The sequence below is a fragment of the Pseudonaja textilis genome, chromosome 2 (genome assembly GCF_049901715.1).
Source record: "Pseudonaja textilis isolate UNSWEBS1 chromosome 2, rPseTex1.2, whole genome shotgun sequence".
Taxonomy (NCBI): Eukaryota; Metazoa; Chordata; class Lepidosauria; order Squamata; family Elapidae; genus Pseudonaja; species Pseudonaja textilis.
Window position 1 is genome coordinate 104,749,174 of NC_141991.1, and position 21,502 is coordinate 104,770,675.

Genomic DNA, 21,502 nt, shown 5'->3' on the forward strand with positions numbered 1-21,502 from the left:
AACAGTAAATCAATTTAACTGGAATTTAAGTCTTAATAGGAATAGAAGCTGTCAAGATGACCCTTCTGTGAACCTGTATTTCAGGTGACTCATTCTTCATGGAATATTTTTATCATGGAAGGTTGAATGTGATTTTGGTTAGTATGCATATTTAAGAAATCTGAATGATGTCAACTTGGGGTAGATATTTTTTATTTTATTAGTTTAGTTTATTAATCGATTAGTCTTACTATCAAAACAATTTGGAGTACAATTCTTTTTGATGCTGTGCAGTGTCTCCAAATTTTGTAAAGTATTCCTGGATTCAAAAAAATCACAGAATGTACATGTTAAGGAAAATTGTGTGTAAATTGTATATTTTGTGGAGTAATGAATCCTTTTTTAAAAGTAAAATAAAACTGTTTAAATGTAAATATATGTGTATGATTAAATCACAGACGAGAGGATGGAATACTATTCTAATGATTGGATATGTATGTTAGCGTATCTAATCTGCTTCAAATGTTGGCTTGGTGCAGCAGCAGTAATAGGTGGTGGTGATTCCCGCACCTGGAATAGCTGATTCCAGGGGCCGATCCAACAGCCGATAGATGGCAGTGAATGGCAGCGGCAATGACCGCCGAGCAGTGACAGCAGCAGCAAGTGGCAATGATAGGTGGTGATAGGTGGTGGCAACAACAGGCTGTTCACTGCCGCTGCCTGTTGCCACTGCTGCACCAACCCCCTCCCTCCCTCCACCACAGCTTGGTCTGTTACACAATATTCACTCCATAAGATGCACAGACATTTCCACCCACTTTTTTTTTGCGGGGGGGGGGGGAGAGAAGTGTGTCTTATAGTGCAAAAAATACAGTATACCATGGGCTGTTTTTTACATTTATTGGGACATTCTGCTTCTTAATTACCCAGTATTTTTTCCCAGCAATTTGTTTAGGTTTAGATTCTGTAATAAAATGTAGTAAAGAGGTGGATTCCCAGTAAAGAGGGGGCTCATTCCAGAGGATTATGAGGCAACTCAGTGCAGATGTTATATGTGAGAGAAAGAGGGTGAAGACAACCCCTCCTTAATAGTTCACAGAGTATATTGTAGTTGCAGATAATAGAGGAAAATTCAAAGGTATATTAAGTACAGATTAGGCCTGACTCAAAAACAGTAACTGTGAGAGGGACTTTGGAATCCTAGTGGATGGTCACTTGAATATGAGCCAGCAGTGTGCAGCCGCTGCCAAAAAAGCTAATACCATCCTGGGTTGTATAAACAGAGTCATAGAATCAGGATCACATGAAATGTTAGTGCTGCTTTATAAAACCCTAGTAAACCCACACCTGGAATACTACAACCAATTTTGGCTACCATACTACAAAAAAAAAAGCAAACGTTGACACTTTGGAAAAAGTTCAAAGAAGAGCAAATAAGATGATCAAAGGTCTAAAGACTAAACCATATGAAGAATGGCTGCAGGTTTTGGGTTTGGCTAATCTAAAGAATTAAGGGTGACAGGATAGCAGTATTCCAGTATTTAAGGGGCTGCCACAAAGAAGAGAGCGTCAAATTATTCTCCAAATCACCAGAGGGCCGGACAAGAAACAATAGTTGGGAACTAATTAAAGAGAGAAGCAACCTGGAATTAAGGAGAAACTTCCTAACTGTGAGGACAATTAACTAGTGGAACAGCTGACTTCCAGAAATCATGGGCATTCCATCATTGGGTGTTTTTAAGAAGAGACTTGATAGTCCCTTGTCTGAAATAGTGTAAGTTCTCCTGCTTGAGAAGGGGGCTAGACTAGAAGCCTTCCAAGGTCCCTTCCAGCTTCTATTCTACTCTACTCTACTCTACGCTACACAACGCTACGCTACACTATGCTATTCTATTCTATTCTACTCTACTCTATTTTTTGTCAAGTTTTTTATTTTATGTTGCTTATACATACCAATGTATGAATAGTGTGATACCTGGGTATCATACATTTAGTACAAATAAATATAGTATTATTACTCATTTTATTGTTTCATATTGTTTAAACATGTCTAATACTACCACCATTCAATTTCTAAACCTCCCTCTTTTTATTACATACATCTTGTTATATTAAAATATGTATATTGTTGTTCCCCTCTTATTTCTATTTCTATTCTACCTTTCATTCATGTCACCATAGTAGTCAAAGACGTTTCTTTTCTGTCTTCAATCTTTCACCTGCTTTAGTATTCTTATTTCCCTTTTTTAACTCTTCACATCTGTATATATTAAAGTTTCATCCTTCATTCTTTCATTGTTCAGTAATTCAATATACAATTCTTATACCAATTACAATATCATTTAAACATATAGGATAGATCTATTCATATTCCTTCCATTCATCCAATCCATGTAATTCTACTATTAATACATTCTTTCATTATCTAATAATTCATTGTTTAATTCTATCATTAATATCTATATTATTATTAATTTTATTATTTCACTGCTAATCATTATTACATCATTATATTATTTAGATATGTTAATAATACCGTTATTCATTCTCTAGTTTTCCAATTAATGCTTATAATTCCCATATGTTCATAATTCCCATATTTGACTCTAGTAAGAATTATTCTTTCATTGGGTAGTTTTTTTTTAAACATTATTAATACAGTCTTCAAAAACTCACCCAACCATAGAAATGAATCTGGTTTAATCAAAGGTGTAAATATGTGTACATTTTATTACAGAATCTAAACTGTATGTATGTATGTATGTATGTATGTATGTATGTATATGTACAGCATATGTATATCTATATTACATATACACATATCTATCTATCTATCTATCTATCTATCTATCTATCTATCTATCTATCTATCTATCTATCTATCCACACATACACACACACTACATATATTTGTTAAGGGAATTTCTTGACCTTTACAATAGAGCATTGCAAAAATTTACTTGAGGACCATTTCAATACAGTAATTAAAGGCATCTGGCTAGAAACTAGGAGACCATGAGTTTTACTCCTGCCTTAGGCATAAAGGCAGCTGGATGATTTTGGGGGAGTCTCTTTCTCTTAATCATAGGAAAAATGCAGTGATAAACCCATTCCAAAAATGTTGCCAAGAAAATTGCGAGTACTTGTTGCCAGGAGTCAAGGCTAACTTGAAGGTGCACACAGGGACTTATATTCCCAATTTGCACATATTTCAACTGCTTTTGGAAATGTAGGTCTATCATACACTTAACATATGATCTAAGTATGCAAGTAAATAACTTGTAGGTTTTCTTAGCAAAAACAAAAACCAAACAAAATCCCCAAACAAAAGTTTGTTAGAATATATTATTTAATTGTTTAAATATATTATTTATGTTAAATTTATAAATTTATTTTAACTCTCAGTTAATGCCAATATATTGGCATTCTATGTACCACTAGCCTTATAGATTGCCACAGCATATGGATAACACTCAATTCACCTTGTGTGGATCTCCAGCCAACATCATTTAATGGCCTCCCATGTAGGGCCTGAGACTTACAGGCAACATTTTTGTGCTACTGTGACCATGTAATGCAGGGGTGTCAAACTGGATTTCTTTGAGTGCCTAATCAGCATTGTAGTTCTCCTCCATGGACTGACTGAGCGGGAGAGATAGGATGGACACCTCCTGCAGCACCCTGCAGGCCAAAAATAGGCCGGGGGTGGGGTTGCATGGGGCCCATTTTTCTGCATGGCCTATTTTTAGCCAGCAGGGTGCTGCAGGAGGCCATGGAGGTAGAAAATGGGTCATGTGGGGGCCTCACGCAGCCCATTTTTGGCTAACAGATGCACCACGGGCTGGTCCTTTGATATTTCCAATTCGGGCCCATGGGCCAGATTTAAGCACCCCATGGATCAGATCAAGCCCACAGGCCTGATTTAATGGAACACTCTCCCCCTTGATTTCCGGAAATTGTTAATGACAGACCTGTTGAGGGCCTTTGGGAAATGTATGGTCACTAATACATAGCAACTTTTATGGTTGTTTAGATTTTAATTGGTATTTATGCTTCATTCTGTGTTCATATTTTCGAGTTATAAATCATTAGGAGGTTTTTTTTTGTGTGAAATACGGCAGTATATAAACACAACAAATAAACACAAGTATATGTAGCTTCTCACCATGTGTTTGTGAATTGATATATATGGAAAATGTAGTGCATGAGATCTACCTAAAGCAGCCATGGACGTAAAAAGAGTTCCTTTGAGAGATTTCACCTGATGCAGTTTGTCAAAACTGATGACTTTGAAGAAAAAAGAAGGCATAGTTTCCACAACAAAAGACAATTCTCTAAAATCAGAGGAACTGAATGAGTGAAAGGCACTCTGGCTTATTTCATTTACCTGTGAGAAAAAGCCAACCTGGCTATTGTGGAGCAGCGGAGATACGAGGCTGACTCAGAGCGTTTGTTTTCAAAGGGCTTTATTCGGTGAATAAAGGGTTGCCGCTACTGCCGGGCTAACAAGGCAGATCAGCTGGCAGCCGTTTGACAGCTCCTTTTATAGCTGGCTGTCAAACGGCATCAGCCAATGGGAGCGATCGGCGCTCCCGCTCGAACTGCGGACCTGGTTGGGGACTTCAGTCAGTTCTATGGACACAACAATGGCACTGACCAAGCCTTCTTGGAAGTTTCATGTATGTATGAACTGTACTCCTTTGTTATCTTCCTGTATAATGAATGTTCTATCTGGGTATTCAACCTTGGTTCTTCTGGAACTGCAATCTAGATCAGGGCTGTCCAATCCCCTTATCCATGGATCAGCACCAGTCTGCATCATGCCTGCATCTGGTCCAAGCAAACTGTTGTGGTTCGCTGGCAGCTGGTGCAGACGACAGAGGTATTGGACGGTGAGGATGAAAAGGAAGGGAGTTGGTCAGGGAGTCTGGCGAGGACTTGGATGAGGATCCTGCATCCGATGCAGGGATGGGGCCAGGACCATCTGAGAGTGAGGTGCTGCCTTCGGAGACTTCGGAGTCTGGCAACAGCGAAGCAGAGGGCCCCTGGGAGCTCTTCCCAGTGTGCATATGCGCAGAGCTGCTAGAAGGAGAGAGCAGTTGAAGTAGCAGGGGCGACTCAGAAGTAAGGCTGGAAAATGATTGCCTCTCCCATCAGGGATAAAAGTCAGTACTTGGTGACGTGCTCTTTGCAGGAAGCAAAGAAGTTCATTAGATTCTTTTTTTTAAAACAAATGTTATTGATTTTCAAAGACAATACACAAATAAATAAAACATAAAACATAAAAACATAAAACATCTTTTCTGAAAGCTGCTTGATCCCGGGTTACATCTCTTCGTACAGACACAAATTCAAATTCATGTTCATTTTATATACCATTCCATATCTTATTACCATTTTCAATTTTCTATATAGCTTCTCACCTCTTTTAACTTTCTTAGTTTTATTTTATTTATCTCACCTCAGTTCAGATCGTAATACTTATTATTCTTTGTCTGTTCTGTTTCCAGCTATTTGTCTTTTCTCTTTAAACAAAATTTCTCCTGTACACTGATTGGAGTGTGACGCCTTTAACTCTTTCCCCTAAATTTTATAACACTTAATATAATATATGACTTCCATTGGGATTCTGTTTAGTACATTCTAAAATTACACATTATATTTTATAAAAAGAAAAAAAATTAATTAAAACAACTATCCATGCCAATTCAAATCTAAACATTAATATTTGTATTCATTTAAATCTTAAACATTTTACACATTACTTTTCAATTGATTATCATATTTTCATGGGAACACTTATACTTTCCATAATTATTTCCCCCCCATATCACATCACTTATATTTTAAATCATTGTATCATTAAAATGTTCCCATTTCCTCCTACTTGAATTGTCTCATTTATTTCATTGCCTTCCTTTTATTCAAAAAAAATTCACTAAGTTACACTAAATATTTTATCCCATTTTTTGAACACATGTTGTTTCCAATTTTCTAACATTATTTCTAAATACAAATATAACAATACAATCTTATGTACCTTTGCAGAATCCCTTTTTCAATTAAATTTACCCATTATCTCTAAATGAATCTTGTTTCTTTATATCTTATTCCCCACCATTGAAGCTTCTCATCCCTTCCTTCCTCCCTTGCTTGTTCTTCTCCCTGCCCCTTTTACCCCTTTGTCTCTCCACCTCCCTTTTCTTCTTCTGCTTTCCCCCTTTCTGTTGTTTTCTAACATTATATCCACTTTTCACCTTATTTTTCTCTTTTTTGGTTGTTTTTCTTAAAGTCCCCTTTAGTTCATTAGACTCTGATTCCTCATTAAAGCCTTGTGAACTCTAGTTTGTCTTTGCTGGAACTTCTGTTGGTATATATTCTAATTAAGTGGACTTCTGTTTCTTGGCAGCCTTCTACAACCCTGAAGGCATGAACTTATCTTAGAGAACTGTGTTTAATGAATTTTGGCTGGGAATGCAACAAATTCCCAGCATCGCATTAAAAAAGGTTTGATTTTACACTCAGTTTGTGTTTCCTTAACTTGGATGAAGCCTGGGTCAGAACACAAACAAGAGAAGTTCCATCCATGAGATCCAGGCAGCACATGAAACTGTGTCCCTGGTGCCCAAAAGATTGGGGGCCACTGATCTAGATTATGAGCATCTAAAATTACCACCTGTAGGTCAAGCTACTGTATATACCAGTAACAGAGCAAATTCCACACTTATTCTCTCTGATAATCTTACCCAGTCAGGTCGTAAAACATCTGCAAGCAAACAACCATGTTCTCAGAGCAGCAAAGACTCCACAGTTCAATTCTGAGTTACATATATACAAATATACAGATATGGACCATCTAAGATTGTATGAATGTGGTTAAGATCACTATTTTTGTTAAGAAGGTGGACAATGAATTTTGGAAAAAATATTTGTCTCTGGATTAAAAAAAGAACAAGAAGTACTAACTTATCATGAAACTTCCTTTAGTCATAGATCAACAATTAACTCATTCAGCATGGATTACTCACTATGTAAGAAAATGAAAGTTATTTAATCCTACTTTATTTGGCATTTTGCACTTCAAGATGCTAGGTGGCTGGCAAGATTAAATATTTTTAAAGTGTTTTTAATTTTTTTGCTCTGCTGAGCACATATGCTGAGCACCTCTACAGAAGCCGATCAAAATGACTGAATAATGCTTTCTGAGTAGATCTTTGCTATTTGGTACATTAGGGCTACCAGGTATAGGCTGCAAAAACACTAGACAACCACTAGAGGGCAGTAAAACAATTTTTATGTCTGCACATCTGCTAATTCAGATTTGGTAGCTTGACTATCTGCCCTATCTAAAGCTCTTGATATAGTGATACTGAATGCTGTTGGTTATGTGGAACTTTATTAGGTAGCTTCATGTGGCCCAAGTTGGTCCAGGAAGGAATGATCTTGGATACAAAGATGATTAGATGTTCTGAATGTGTGACATATTTAATAGTGTCAATCATGAATCTTTAGGGGAAAAATAGATATGGAAGAAAAGGAAGTAAGTGAAATAAAGTAGAGTGAAAGTAGAATGACTACAGAAAAAGAAAGTATGAATGCAGTATATAAAAGTATTAGAAGATAAATTAATCTAGCAATTAATTAATCTAGCAACAGCATGAATGGGAAAGGACCATAATAGAAGAAAATTGGATAGCTGCATGAAGTGGGAATAATAATTATAGAGTAATAAAGAAATGTATTGAGATATTCTAATGAGAGCCTTTGAAAGAATTGAAAGAAGCTGTATATGAGGAAATAAGAATATAGAGTAGCCCTGTGGTGAGACAAGCAGAAAATAAATTTAATAATAATACCTAATAATAATCATGTAAGATAAAAATTAGACTGAGAAAGGCAGTAATGTAGTCAGAAATCAGGAAAGAATAAGATTAACAATGGCCCACAAAATGCGTGATTTTGAGGGAAATAAGTTGCTTTGGAAACTGGTGAAGTGGGCTAAGCAAAGAGCCTCCATGAAAGCTCATAGAATTAAAACTGTTGAAATAATTTGGGATAAAATTATCCAAGAGTGGGGATGCTGGAAACTTTGTTTAAGGAAAAATGTGGGAAAATATGTCAAATTGGAATTGAAACAAAGGGGTAGAAATGAAATAAATGTTATGAAACATTGAAAATAAGGCTGTGGGTAGGCGAGATAGCTGGAAAATGTGTTTATTTCATTTTAAGAACTTCTATGGCTGTAGTATTAATATTAATAGTATTAGTATTAGTTGCATAGTAACCTTAGGATGCTCCAGAAACCAATAAACATTTCCCCAAATTTGTTTTTAAAGTGTTTTTATTAATGATGTTTTAAATACAGATGTGGTTTGAATATTACATCACTGTGTGATTTATTTAATGATGTATATAAACCTTCACCTTGGCCTGATGATTGGAAGAATACTATCATTATTTCCCTCCCTAGCAAGTATGAATGCAAAAATTACTTTGGATTAGTTTGACATGTATACCTGGGAAGGTGTTTGACGGAACTCTGAAAATTGTGATGAAAAGGATATGACAGAAGGACAATAAGCAACACAAAGGGAAACTAGTCCTCCTTCAATCTATTTTACAGACACTATGATATATCATTGTATGTGGGTGTGGAATAAAGTGGGAGCAAACTTGGCTTATGAAGGATTAGCATGAACGTTTTTGTGACTTTGCTAGAACAAGGACTAAGGCTTCATTTCAGATCTAAGCTATCCCTAATGAGTTTAGAATAGAATAGAATAACAGAGTTGGAAGGGACCTTGGAGGTCTTCTAGTCTTCTAGCCTAGGCAGGAAACCCTATACCACTTCAGACAAATGGTTATCCAATATCTTTTTAAAAACTGCCAGTTTTAGAGCATTCACAACTTCTGGAGGGAATTTGTTCCACTGATTAATTGTTCTGTTAGGAAATTTCTACTTAGTTCTAAGTTGCTTCTCTCCTTGATTAGCTTCCACCCATTGCTTCTTGTCCTGCCCTCAGGTGCTTTTGAGAATAGTTGACTCCCTCTTCTTTGTGGCAGCTCCTGAAATATTGGAAGACTGCTATCGTATCTCCCCTAGTCCTTCTTTTCATTAGACTAGACATACCCAATTCCTGCAGCCGTTCTTCATATGTTTTAGCCTCCAGTCCCCTAATAATCTTTGTTGCTCTTCTCTGCACTCTTTCTAGAGTCTCAGCATCTGTTTTACATTGTGGTGACCAAAACTGAATGTGTTGAGGTATTCCCCGTTTGGAGAATGAGTGCATTCAGGGAAACGTAGTGAGACTGATGTTGAATAACACACAACCAGCATACAGATATGCTGAATAGTAAAATGTAGGTTTTAATTCCAGTAAATGGGTAAACAAAGTCCAACAAACAGTCCAAATCATACATGGTCAAAGCAGTTAGTATCAGTCCAGGGATAAACCAAAAATGAAGTCAAGAATCATACACAGAGTTCAGTAAACTGAGTTTGCTAACAGCTGCAAGACTCACAGCAATCTGAGCAAAATGACCATCAGGCAATACGGCAAAACAGGAAATGCAAGAAGAAAGAAACCAGGTTTCTGGCTCCATCTTATGGCTGTTGGAGGAACCTCAGGCAATCACAATTACAGCATTCTCTTAAAGATACAGTATTAAATGACTATCCTGGTTTATATATTGCCAACCCAACTGTTAGGTGACTATCATTCCTAACAGAATGCAGTATTCCAAGTGTGGCCTTACCAAGGCATTATAAAGTGGTATTAACACTTCATGTGATCTTGATTCTATCTCTCTGTTTATGCAGCCTAGAAGCATTTTGGCTTTTTTGGCAGCTGCTGCACACTGCTGGCTCATATTTAAATGGTTGTCCACTAGGACTCCGAGATCCTTGTCATAGTTACTACTATTGAGCAAGGTACCATATATAGGGTATCTGTGCATTTGATTTTTCTTGCCTAAATGTAGGACTCTACTTTTTCACCATTTCATTTTGCAGATAACACCAGTTTGGTATCATCTGCAAATTTGATGAGTTCTCCATTTTTTTCTTGTCCAAGTCATTGATGAAGAGTACTGGGCCTAAAACAGAGCTGACAGTGGGGTACTCCATTGCATAATTCCCTCCATGTAGATGCAGTTCCATTGAGGACTACATTTGAGTGTGGCTGGTCAGCCACTTATGGTGGTGATGCTGTCTAACCCACATTTTTCTACTTTATCTAGTAGTAGGTTATGGTCTACTTTATCAAATACCTTACTGAAGTCCAAGTAAATTATATTGACAGCATTCCTCTGGTCAACTAATTTTGTTACTTTGTCAAAGAATGCAATAAGATTAGTCTGGCATGATCTGTTTTTAACAAATCCATGTTGGCTTTTGGTTATTACTTAGTTTGCTTCTAGGTGTTTGCTGATTTGTTGCTTGATTATCTTTTCCAGCATCTTCCCTGTTATTGAGGTCAGGCTGATAGGTCTGTAGCAGGGAGAAATTCAACAACCTCAGCCTACCTTGGGAGAGGTGCTAGAGAAGATTTGAATCTGTAAAAAAATGCCCCAGTTGCTATTACTATTATACCAAGTATACCAAGTCATGCCCACTGGTACTGTTTTTGATAGGTTGGACTGTTTTGTGTAAAGACAGATGCAAAAAGTGAGTTAAGTAGTTCTGCTTTCTGAGCACATGTTGTTTGTATCTTCTCAGAAATTTGCTTTTATGTGTGGATATACCATTAGATTTGACTATATATACTAATGTGGTTTATACTAAACCAAGCACTTGTTTGGTTGAAAATCACATGATCATCCAAATGGGAAGGCAATTTTTGCTCTGTGGGTAAAAGAGTAACTGGTTTCAGTTATAAAAAAAACAGCTGTTGAAAAATGCTTTGGATCCTTTCTATGTATTTTCTCTTGCTGCTTTCTCCTGGAAATGCAGGATCAAAAGGTAGAAGTTGTCCAAAAAAATTTTTATTGCTTTTTAACCTTCACTGAGAATTAATAACATGAGCTAAGTTAAAAAAAGACTGTTTATTTATCCGGATCTTGCTTTTATTTATGATATAAAGAGAGAAACTGTTTTGGCTAACTATAGGGGAAGAAATCAGATTTGGGTTTAGCCTATTGATATAAATCAAAGTTTTCTTTGGATAATATAAATACTCAGAATGTTCATATCAATTATCTCAGAATTTGTAGACTTTGTTTATATCTTAGCATGACTTGTAGAAGTATGTTTTGTGTATTTTTTTTTTTTTTTTGCAAGATGAGTAAACAGCAGAGAAACCCAATCTAGCAACTGGTTGTACCTAAGTAGGAGTTGCAATAAAATATGGTGGCATTTTGAGAACCGTTATTCAAAATTCCAGACAATCTTCTTTTAAGTTATTCCATTTTATTTGGCCAAAACCATGTGCTAATGATTACTTTGTTTTACCTCTGCCTCAGTGCTCCATAGCTGTCATGGCATCTGTGCAGTCTTGGCAATGCACATGTAAAGTAGAGAATTTCAGTGTATAAAAGCAAGCAAGTTGTCTGGAAAATGCATAAATATATTTGTCTGAATGTGGGATACAAAGTAGGATATTCAGGTTTGTCTGAGAAATGTCTATATATATTGTATATTTAAAATGTGAGAAGATTCCTTTCCATGTGTACTTAAAAGTAATAGATAGAAATTATGCTATTAGTTTTTGTGGTGTCAAAGAGTCTTTTATTACCACAATCCCAGTGAAATTCCTTTTTGTATACTAATTTCTGCAGTAAATTTCTATGAGTAGCTATGGTTTGCAGAGATTGTTGCCTTTCTTGGATTATTACATTGTTTCATTAACTTGTCTTGTAATTTTTAATATTTTATGCTTTATCTTTTCTGTTGGTCTTGGAAAGCAAATAATATTAACTTTCTCAGATTAAGCTGTCAAATCCAATGAGAAAAATCAAATTGGTATAAAATACCTATACATTGCTCCTTAAATAAGCCACATTTTACCTGAGCTTGGCCAACTCTTGCCATGCAATCCTAAGGGAAAAATGTGTTTCATGGTGACATATGCTCTGAGTCACCTCCTCCCCTTCAAATACGGATCTCTGCACAGCTCTGGTCGGTATGCTGAAACATTTAAGGAATCAGCGAAATTTGGTGCTGGTATTCAAAGATGTATGTTGGGGAACAACAGTTCTTCATGTCAGAATTTCTGCTCTATATTAATTCCAGCATTCAAAATTTGTAAAAGTTCCTAAAATGTATCTTAAAAATATAAACATTATATTTTGAGAGCTTTGGGATGTTAAAGACTAACTCTTGAGTATACTATATTTATTATAGTATATAAAAAATAGTATTTACCGAATGCACTTTGAAAATAATAGCCACTGCTTTTAGAGCAGTTCCACAATTCAAAGATTTTTTTTTCTTAGCAAAACTATGCAGCAGAGCCTCTCATTCTATAATATAGTGACAATAATAAAAAGCTAAATGAAACAAAATGACAAATTAAAATAGGCTTGTTTATTGTGTCTGCCAGCTTTCAGGAGAATAGGTGGTGATATTCAGCATGTGGTATTTGCAGAAAGCTACAAAACTGTGATAATGCTCAGTAGCTAGGCTGATTCTAATGTGAAGGAAGACTGGAACTGCAGTACCCTAACCACTGCACCACCATGGCTCATAATTATGATAAGGCTTTTAAACTGGGATGGTTTTAGGGTGAAGGACTAACTGGAACTTGCATTGTGAGAATGCCTGGAAGAAAGTTGGGATTCTCCTCAGTATCAAGGATGGAATACAACTGAAAGGATCCTATAATGAGGCTTTCTCTTCAGAGTTTTGTATTTTTAAATAGACCTGGAATAGGAACTGGCACACACTATAACACTTAAGATCCATTGACATCAATATGGCAAGGGCATAAATAGTATTCATTTATTTTATTTGGTTTGTCAATTGCTTACAAGATAATAGGTATAAGTAAAAACCTAGTTATGAATACATGGATACATATAAGAAAAATAAAAGAAACAATAGGACAGGGGCGGTAGGCACGTCGGTGCGCTTATGCGTGCCCCCTACAGACCTCTTAGGAAAGGGATGAGGTCAATAGTAGAAAGTCTAAGGTTAAAGTTTTTGGGGTTTGGGGAAGAAACCACAGAGTCAGGTAGAGTATTCCAGACATTGACCACTCTGTTGCTGAAGTTGTATTTCTTTCAATCAAGTTTGGTGCCGTTAACCTTGAGTTCGTATCTATTGTGTGCTCTTGTATTGTTAAGGTTGAAGCTGAAGTATTCATTGACAGGTAGGACATTGCAATGTATGATTTTATATACCATCACTTTCACTCAGGAGATCTTTTTCTTTCCAGATAAAACGGTGAGTCAGGAATTGATGGTTCTTATTGCTGAAGAAGGGCAATCTGTCAATCTCAACTGCAAGTTTATGCATGTGATTGAAGGTCTGTATCTGAAACGAACCTTTGGAGACGTCACAAATGTGCTTTATGTTACTCAACATGGTAAAATCAAGAAAGAAGATTCTGCATATGAAAATCGCACTGAGTATTTTGAGATGAACAACACAGTCACAATCACACTGAAGCATCTGAAAGAGAAAGACAGTGATGTATACATGTGTACGGCAGGCATGGTCATAAACAATGAACTTGTGCAGAAGAATAGCTCTCCTATTCTTTTGGCAATAAAAGGTAGGTATAGAGAAAATGATCGTGTGGATAACAGTTTAATTCTCACTTACAAACCATTAACCATTTTTTCTCCATTTGTTACTTGGATTCTAACTGCCATTAGCCATATTTTCTTAGAATTCTATGAAATGTAAAAGCAAATGGGGAATGTCTGGATACAAATTAAAGTGGTTTTTAAAAAAGTAATAAGCTTGATGATACTGGGGTTGGCAAAAGTGATAGCTCATAAACTACAATTCTAGACTTCAGTATCTTTACATGTAGTTTTAGACCAATACAAAAAATGTGTTTGTTTGAGTCAAGCACCTACAAAATCAAAGTATAGTTAAAAGATATAAAAATGGATTGTACTAAGAATGAAAAGCAAATAATGTGCACTGAGCAAACAAGTATACAAAATAGACATGTAGTATATATTTGAAATATATATATTTCAGAATGCACATATTTGAAAAAGTACATAACCAAGGAAAGTTTGTTTTAAAAAGAAAATGGCACATTGAGGTGACAATGGGATAGACTGAATTTTAAACTGCAAAAATGTAGACTCTCAAATAAATTGAAATTTTATAGACCAGAAGATTCAATCCAGATTCTGATCCAGTCATTCAGATAAATTGCTTAATTTATCTCATCTTTGCTCATAGAATTTCTCTAGGAGTTTACATAATATGTAAGGATATCACCATGCACGCACACACACACACACACACACACACACACACACACACACAAATACATCCATATATACCCATTACAATTTTCCCTTGTGTGATAAGCAAAAATGAATAATAGATAACAATCTTTTTAAACAATTAAATGTATCTGAGATGTTAAATCCCACAATTAATAATGTAATTTTTGTGAACTGTGAGAGTTGAAGGCCACAGATCAAAGGGATATCCAGGTTATGGAAAGCTGGGGTCCAATAAAGCAGCCTTTTTAAAGCACTTTTTAAAAGATGGCTTTCAAATGAACTGGAACTACAACTCCCAGACTTTTCAGTTTTTATGATGAGAGGAAATATTATTCCTTCATATTTGGAGGCTGGGAAAGGTTGGTGTAAAGCCTTATGATAAACCACATGTCCCATTTTCTTTGCTACAGAAGCTGCAGAGAAGAAGTTTGAATTTCCCTGGATGCTGTTTAGTATTATCTCTTTGTTAATACTCTTGCTTTTTATGCTGGGATTTTATATCATCGATCATACCAATGTAAGTATGGCTAATATCAAGGTATTATATTAACTAAGTTCCATCCACTTCCATTCTTTTCTTCCAAAAATTATGTACATGTCAAGAAATGTCCCAATAATAATTATCCCAGAGGTAATTATCCCTGCATAATTGTAGGACATTGGATATTTGTAATACAAAATAATTCCCAATTTAAAGGTTTCCAGGTTTCTTTATTGTGATTTTTCTATACCAATGTAAGGACTGCAGTGAATCCATATAATCACATAAGTGCAAACTTAAAAGAAAAGCCTAGTGATTCAGCACAACATTCATATTTGCTCTATTGTGACCTTTAAAATGTCTAGCTATGTCCTCCTTCCTATAATGGATAATGCAGAAAATTATTCAGTGCAAGACCAGCGAATTAAAAACATGTAGCATTACAAATCTATTTTATAGTTCCTACGTGTTTATTTTGGTTTTATATAATGCTTCAATTTTTATTTTTTATTTGTTAACAGATGTGTTTATTGTTTATATTTTTTATGTTATGTTTCAACAGACCTGCACCTAGCACACATAACTGAGACTTTTAGGTAACTTGGTAATATAAAAAACAAGGGGTAATGCATCTTAATTATTGTCTTTTTAAACAGATCAAGAAATGCTTCCAAAAAAGACATGCAAAGACAAAGCAAAATTTTATCTATGAAGACATGACATACAGTCTGAGGCACAAGAAATCTGAGCCTAAAATAAATCAATATGCTATATAATATTGAATGCTGAATAACAAAATATTCTTGAAATTCCAACAAAAATATAATTGTTCCATTTTTTAAAAAGCAATCAAAAATGTACACTTTTGAAAGTTAAGGTTCAAAAGCTCCATTCAGGTAGCCCATTATACGTGTGAAGGGCACAAACTGTGTCAAGAATGGTACCTACTAATCCCACCTCCTCTGATTTCCACACATGTAGCTGGAGGTCTGAAGAGAGCCAAATTTGCATTCATTTGGATGGGAAAATAGCCCTTAGTAAAATTAGAGACTTTGATTTATTAGAGCAATCCACTGTTGGCCTGCAAGAAAAATTTGGTGGTCCGCAGAGAAATGTCACCCCCAGAGCATGCCCCAAAGCAATTAATCCAGGCTGTGCAGAGACACAAGGTTTGCATCACTTGCATGGGCTGTTTCTTTCTGCTTCTTTCTGCTTCTGCTTTTGGCTGCACACAAGTAAAGCAGCAAAAGTCTTTTTCTCTCCCAAACTCTGCCAGAAATGAGTCTCGGGACCCTGAAAGGCATCCTACTCCAAGAGGCTGCACTGGCAAAGACTCATTTCTGGCAGAGTTTGGGGGAGAGAAAGGAAGACTTCTGCTGATTCTGCTGCTTTGCTTGCATGAAGCCAAAAGTATCTCTGTCTGTCTCTGTCTGTTTCTGTTTCTGTCTCTATCTCTGTCTCTCTCTGTGAGTGTGTGTGTGTTTCTCTCTCTCTCTCTCTCTCTCCCTGAAAACGGAGCTGGAAACGGTATCCTGCGATCCCAAATAAAGAATGATTGATCGGTAGGAAAACAAGGTGGGGAATTTTCCTGCAGACTTTTTGGGGATTTTCCCAGGGTCTCTGTCTGCAGGAAAATCCCAAAAAAGTCTGCAGGAAAATCCCCCACCCTGTTTTCCTTCTGACTGCAGAATATCGTCTCTCTCTCTCTCTCTCTCTCTCTCCCCCTCTCCCTCCCCCTGAGAATGGAGCTGAAAAGCAGGTTAGGAATGTGGCTGCCTTGGAGGGTGTGTGTCAGAGGTGGTATTCAGCAGGTTCTGATCAGTTCTGGAGAACCAGTAGCGAAAAAAAAAAAAGTTTTTATTTTTTACAACAAACATGCAAACAAGACATAAAAACATAAAACCACCTTTCAATAATATACATACAGTGTATCAGTTGGTTACAATCTTTTGTGCTATCCTTTTTTTTGCCATTACTCACAAGTTGTATAAATTCTCGCCTTATCAATCTAACATGTGCTTATGTATTATCAATCATTAATCATTCATTTGACTAAACTATTTTTCCATCATTCTATGTGAGATATTCTAAATTTCATTATAATTTAATCTTATACATTTATCAAATGGTTATATATTTTATATTGTATTCCATATCAATCTATTAACTTTTTATTGTAAAGCTTCCTAATCTATTTCTTTACCGTGTCTTTTTATCTAACCATTGATAAAATAAATCCCATATCATATAAATTTGTTTGTCTTCTTGTTCTCTGATTTCAAATGTTAATTTACTCATTTCAGCACAGTCCATGATTTTCTTAATAATTTCCTCCTGCATAGGTATATTTTCATTTTTTCCAATTCTTAGCAAATACAATTCTAGCTGCTGTTAAAACATTTACAATCAAATATTTGAGCTCTTTGCTGTATTTTTCCGGTATAATTCCCAATAAAAATATCTCAGGTTTAAAGTCTATGTGTTGTTTTATCATTTTTTCCAACCTTGTGTGGATTATAGTCCAGTATCTTTTTGCATCCAAGCATGTCCACCACATATGGTAATATGAACCAGGTATCTGATGACATTTCCAACATTTATCCAATTTATTCTTGAACATTCCCATCAGTGCCACCTGTAAAACATCTTATACAAGTTTTCTTTATATGCAGTTGACACTGTCATTTTATAATTTTGAGACCACAATTTTTGCCATTTATCTCGGTCAATCCCATATCCAAAAATTTTTCCCCAAGCAATCATCGTTTCTTTAACTTGTTCCTCTAATTTAAACTCCAGCAAATGTCCATAAAGTTTTTTAATTACTTTTTCATCAGTACCTGTCAAAATTTTATCTAAGTCAGTCAACTTATCATAGATACCTTCTCTTTTAATATCTTTATCAAATCTAGATTATATTTGCAAATATGAAAACCAATGCATTTTTACACCTTGTTCTTCCAACGCTTGCATAGATTTAAGTTCACCTTTTTCATTCAATATCTTGCCATATCTAACTGTTTGTTCCTTTATATATATATATATTATTGGATAAGAAAAAGCTTTAATAGTAGATAACCATAGTGCAATTTTTAAATAATGTTGCTTTTTTATCTTCTCCCAGTTTAACCTTAGACTTTCTACTATCGACCTCACCCCTTACCTAAGAGGTCTGTAGGGGGCGTGCATAAATGCACCAACATGCCTACCATCCCTGTCCTATTGTTTCTTTTATTTTTCTTATATGTATCCATGTATTCATAACTATGTTTTTACTTATATCTATTATCTTGTAAGCAATTGACAAACCAAATAAATAAATACAATAAATAAATAAAAACAATGCTTCTTGAATATAATGTCTTCTAAAATACCCCTGCGTTTTAGTTCCCTTACACCAGAGGAAGGCATGCCATCCTAACAGCAAATCATGTCCTTCTAAATTCAAAAGTCTAGTATTCCTTAGTGTTATCCATTCCTTTACCCACATCAGACTCGTTGCCTGGTAATATAATTCCCAATTGGGCAAAGCAAATCCTCCTCTTATTCTTCCATCCTGTAACAGTTTAAGTTTTATTTTCACTTTCTTCCCCTGTGAAAATTTTGAGTAGTTCGGAGAACCAGCAAATACCACCTCTGACTGGAGATTTTACAGTATCCTTCCCCTGCCATGCCCACCAAGCCATGGCCACAGGACTGGTAATAAAAAAAAATTGAATCCCACCACTGGTGTGTGTGAGTATGTGTATGTGTGTGAGAGAGCAAGAGAGAGAGAGACAAAGAGACAGAGAGAGAACATCACCACCAGCCCTCTGAGGTTAGATCAGATTTCTCTCCCTCTCTCTCTTCTCCCACAAATGTCAGAAAGCCACCTTCAGTCAAAATTCATATCGGTGGTCCATGGGATTTAAAATTATGAATTTGGTGGTCCCTGAAGTCCAAAAGGTTGGTGACCCCTGTATTAGAGGTCTTGGAATCTTGCAACAAAAATCAGGGAGTCTTGCTAGACCGCAGATTAAGCAAGAATTGACACCGTACTTCAGTTGCCAAAAGAGCCAATGCAATTTTGGGCTGCATCAATACAAGTATAGCAATAGCAATAGCACTTAGACTTTTATACTGCTTCAAAGTACTTTACCAGTTTTACACAGTCAGCCTATTGCCCCCAACAATTTGGGTCCTCATTTTACCCACCTCAGAAAGATGTAAGTCTGAGTCAACCTAACATCAAACCAGAGCAACCAGAGCATCAAAATCACAGAAAGTAATTTTCTCCAGTTTTTGTGCTGAAGAAACTAGAAAGCATGCATTCCGAGCTTTCAGACTCCTGCTGGAGTCCATCCTCAGGGAACCACTCTGTGACACATAGACACAGAGAAGTTTCTTGAGGAGGGACGCCAAGACAAATCTGAAAGCTTGGAAGACAAAACCTCTGCTCCCGGTGATCGGCCCAGATTGGATCCTGTGGTAAAATACATCTCAACTGAAGAACTGATGCCATCTGGGTGTGAGGTCAAAGAAATTTGAAGCAGGATATATCGTGGCACAGTCATTAGACGGTGGTGCCATATTCCATGCTGCCCTGAAAACAACCCTAGAATCATAGAGGTGGAATTGGCCTTAGAAACCAGCAGCTAGAATTGTATTTGCTCAAAATTGGAAAAGTGATAAGATACCGATAGAGGAGAAAATAATTGAAAAAATATTTGAATGTGCAGAAATGAATAGATTAACATTATAAATGAAAGAAAAAGAAGAATCTGAATATTACATGGTATGGGACTTGTTTTATAAATGGCTAGAAAATAAAATTAATTAAAAGGGATTAGACATAATCATAAAGCAATAAGAGGAACTAATGTAATAAATATACTGAATATTACATATATTATATATACAGGAATGTGATTATTATTCTATGGTTATACTGTTAAGAAGAATATTATTAGTAATTGTTAAGCACATGAAATATGTACCTAATCAACACATGGTTGAAATGGAATCTATTGTATGCTAAAAATAAAAAAGAAATAATCCTTCTTGCTCAAGGTAGGAGCCTTAAACTATCCCAGTCAAACGGTCCAGTCTATTTTTGAAAACCTCCAGTGATAATGTTCTGTCAGAAAAATCAGCCATATGTAGAATCACTCTAGGAAGAGTGAAACCACTCTTTATGATTTGTAAAGGATGTAAAGGTACACCGGTGCAAAATAGTTTGACATTTGAAGCACTCTGACCTTAAACCAGGTGTTCTAAGTGTTCTGGGTATGCAAGAAAATGTGGCAATGACATTTTGAATGTTTTGACTGTTCTGAGCAGAGTGATTATGTTTTTGTTGTGTCGGCAGTGAATGCTTTCTTTAAACAAAAAACAAAAAAACCCACTTCTTCCAGTTTTGCTAATATAGCAATTCCAATTAGTCATGTCTTTGCTGCTATTATTTTGACTAGATGAAATAACGGAACAGAATTTAGGAAGGAAAGAAGCAATTAAGAACCTGACCACACAGGAAAATTGCTCAAAGTTTTACACCTGCCAGACTTCTTGGTAATTTATTGCTAATTTTAAAGCAAACAAACAAACTAAAAATCCCCATGCCAGAGGTGTCAAATTTGATTTCATGGCGAGGCGCATCATGGTTGTGTTTGACCTCAGGAGGCTGGGGTGGGCGTGGCCAGCTTGACATCACTCATGTCAGAGAGTCCTATGGTGGCCTGAGCACTCTGCCAGCAAAAACAGGCTCCTGAGCTCTGTTTTCAGCTGCGATGACCTCCTGCCAACAAAAACAGAGCTAGAGAGGGCTGCATGTGGCTCTCCTAAGCTCCATTTTTGCTGGCAGAGGCACTGTGGGCCGGTCCTTTGCTTTTTCCAGGGTAGCCCCACAGGTAAGTTCTAAGCACCCTGTGGGCTGGATCCAGCCCCTGGGCCTTAAGTTTGACACCCATCCTATGCTATAGAGAGTCAACATTCATAAGACGGGTAATGGGGTGCATGCATCTTATAGGATGCTGTACTTTATTTTCCAGGCAGATCAAATGTGCTGCACATATACATGGTGATCATAAACTCATGTTCTACAAATGTAAAGATTTGCCCAACATTTATTTGATTTTGATTTATTAAACTTTTATACTTTGTGTCTGTATGCACATTCTTGTATTCATTCTGAGCTTTGGAATATATTCAAAATGAAAAATATTCCGTAGTGATTAGAGGTGTTTTATCAAGTTTCAGTTCATGTGCAGTGGAGTTCATGTGCATATATACGTTTTCAGGTCATAATATTAATATGCAATTAATATACTCATGCAATTTAGAAACTTGTGCTTGGTGAATTAATTAGATTGATGAAGTTTCTCTTTGTCCTTTGGTTTGTTGGATAAGCACATAAAAGGTGTATTTTAATGCTTTAAAAAGGTTTTTAAAATAATCACCAGCCAAATATTTTTCAGATTGGTTGGTAAGCAACATATGGCATGGGCTGCCACCTCTAACTAATCTTGTGGTACTGTGGTGAAAAAAAAGAGAGGAGCAGCTGTTGAAGGCTTTTCAAGTTTCCTTCTGCTGGAACCTCATCAATGTTGTTCTGCGTTTGAAACAAAACATATTTTCATTTTGTGCACAACATACAAA

The 21,502-nt window shown here is 36.1% G+C and overlaps 1 protein-coding gene across 1 annotated transcript; it reads left to right on the plus strand.

Moving 5' to 3' along the window:
- Window positions 1–10,788: 10,788 nt before the first annotated feature.
- Window positions 10,789–17,339, plus strand: LOC148126989 (T-cell antigen CD7-like). The gene is made up of 4 exons (XM_087924779.1): window positions 10,789–10,939; window positions 13,353–13,691; window positions 14,799–14,905; window positions 15,526–17,339. The coding sequence occupies exons 1-4, from the start codon at window positions 10,876–10,878 to the stop codon at window positions 15,643–15,645; spliced, it is 630 nt and encodes a 209-aa protein (XP_087780905.1). The 5' UTR covers window positions 10,789–10,875; the 3' UTR covers window positions 15,646–17,339.
- Window positions 17,340–21,502: the final 4,163 nt, after the last annotated feature.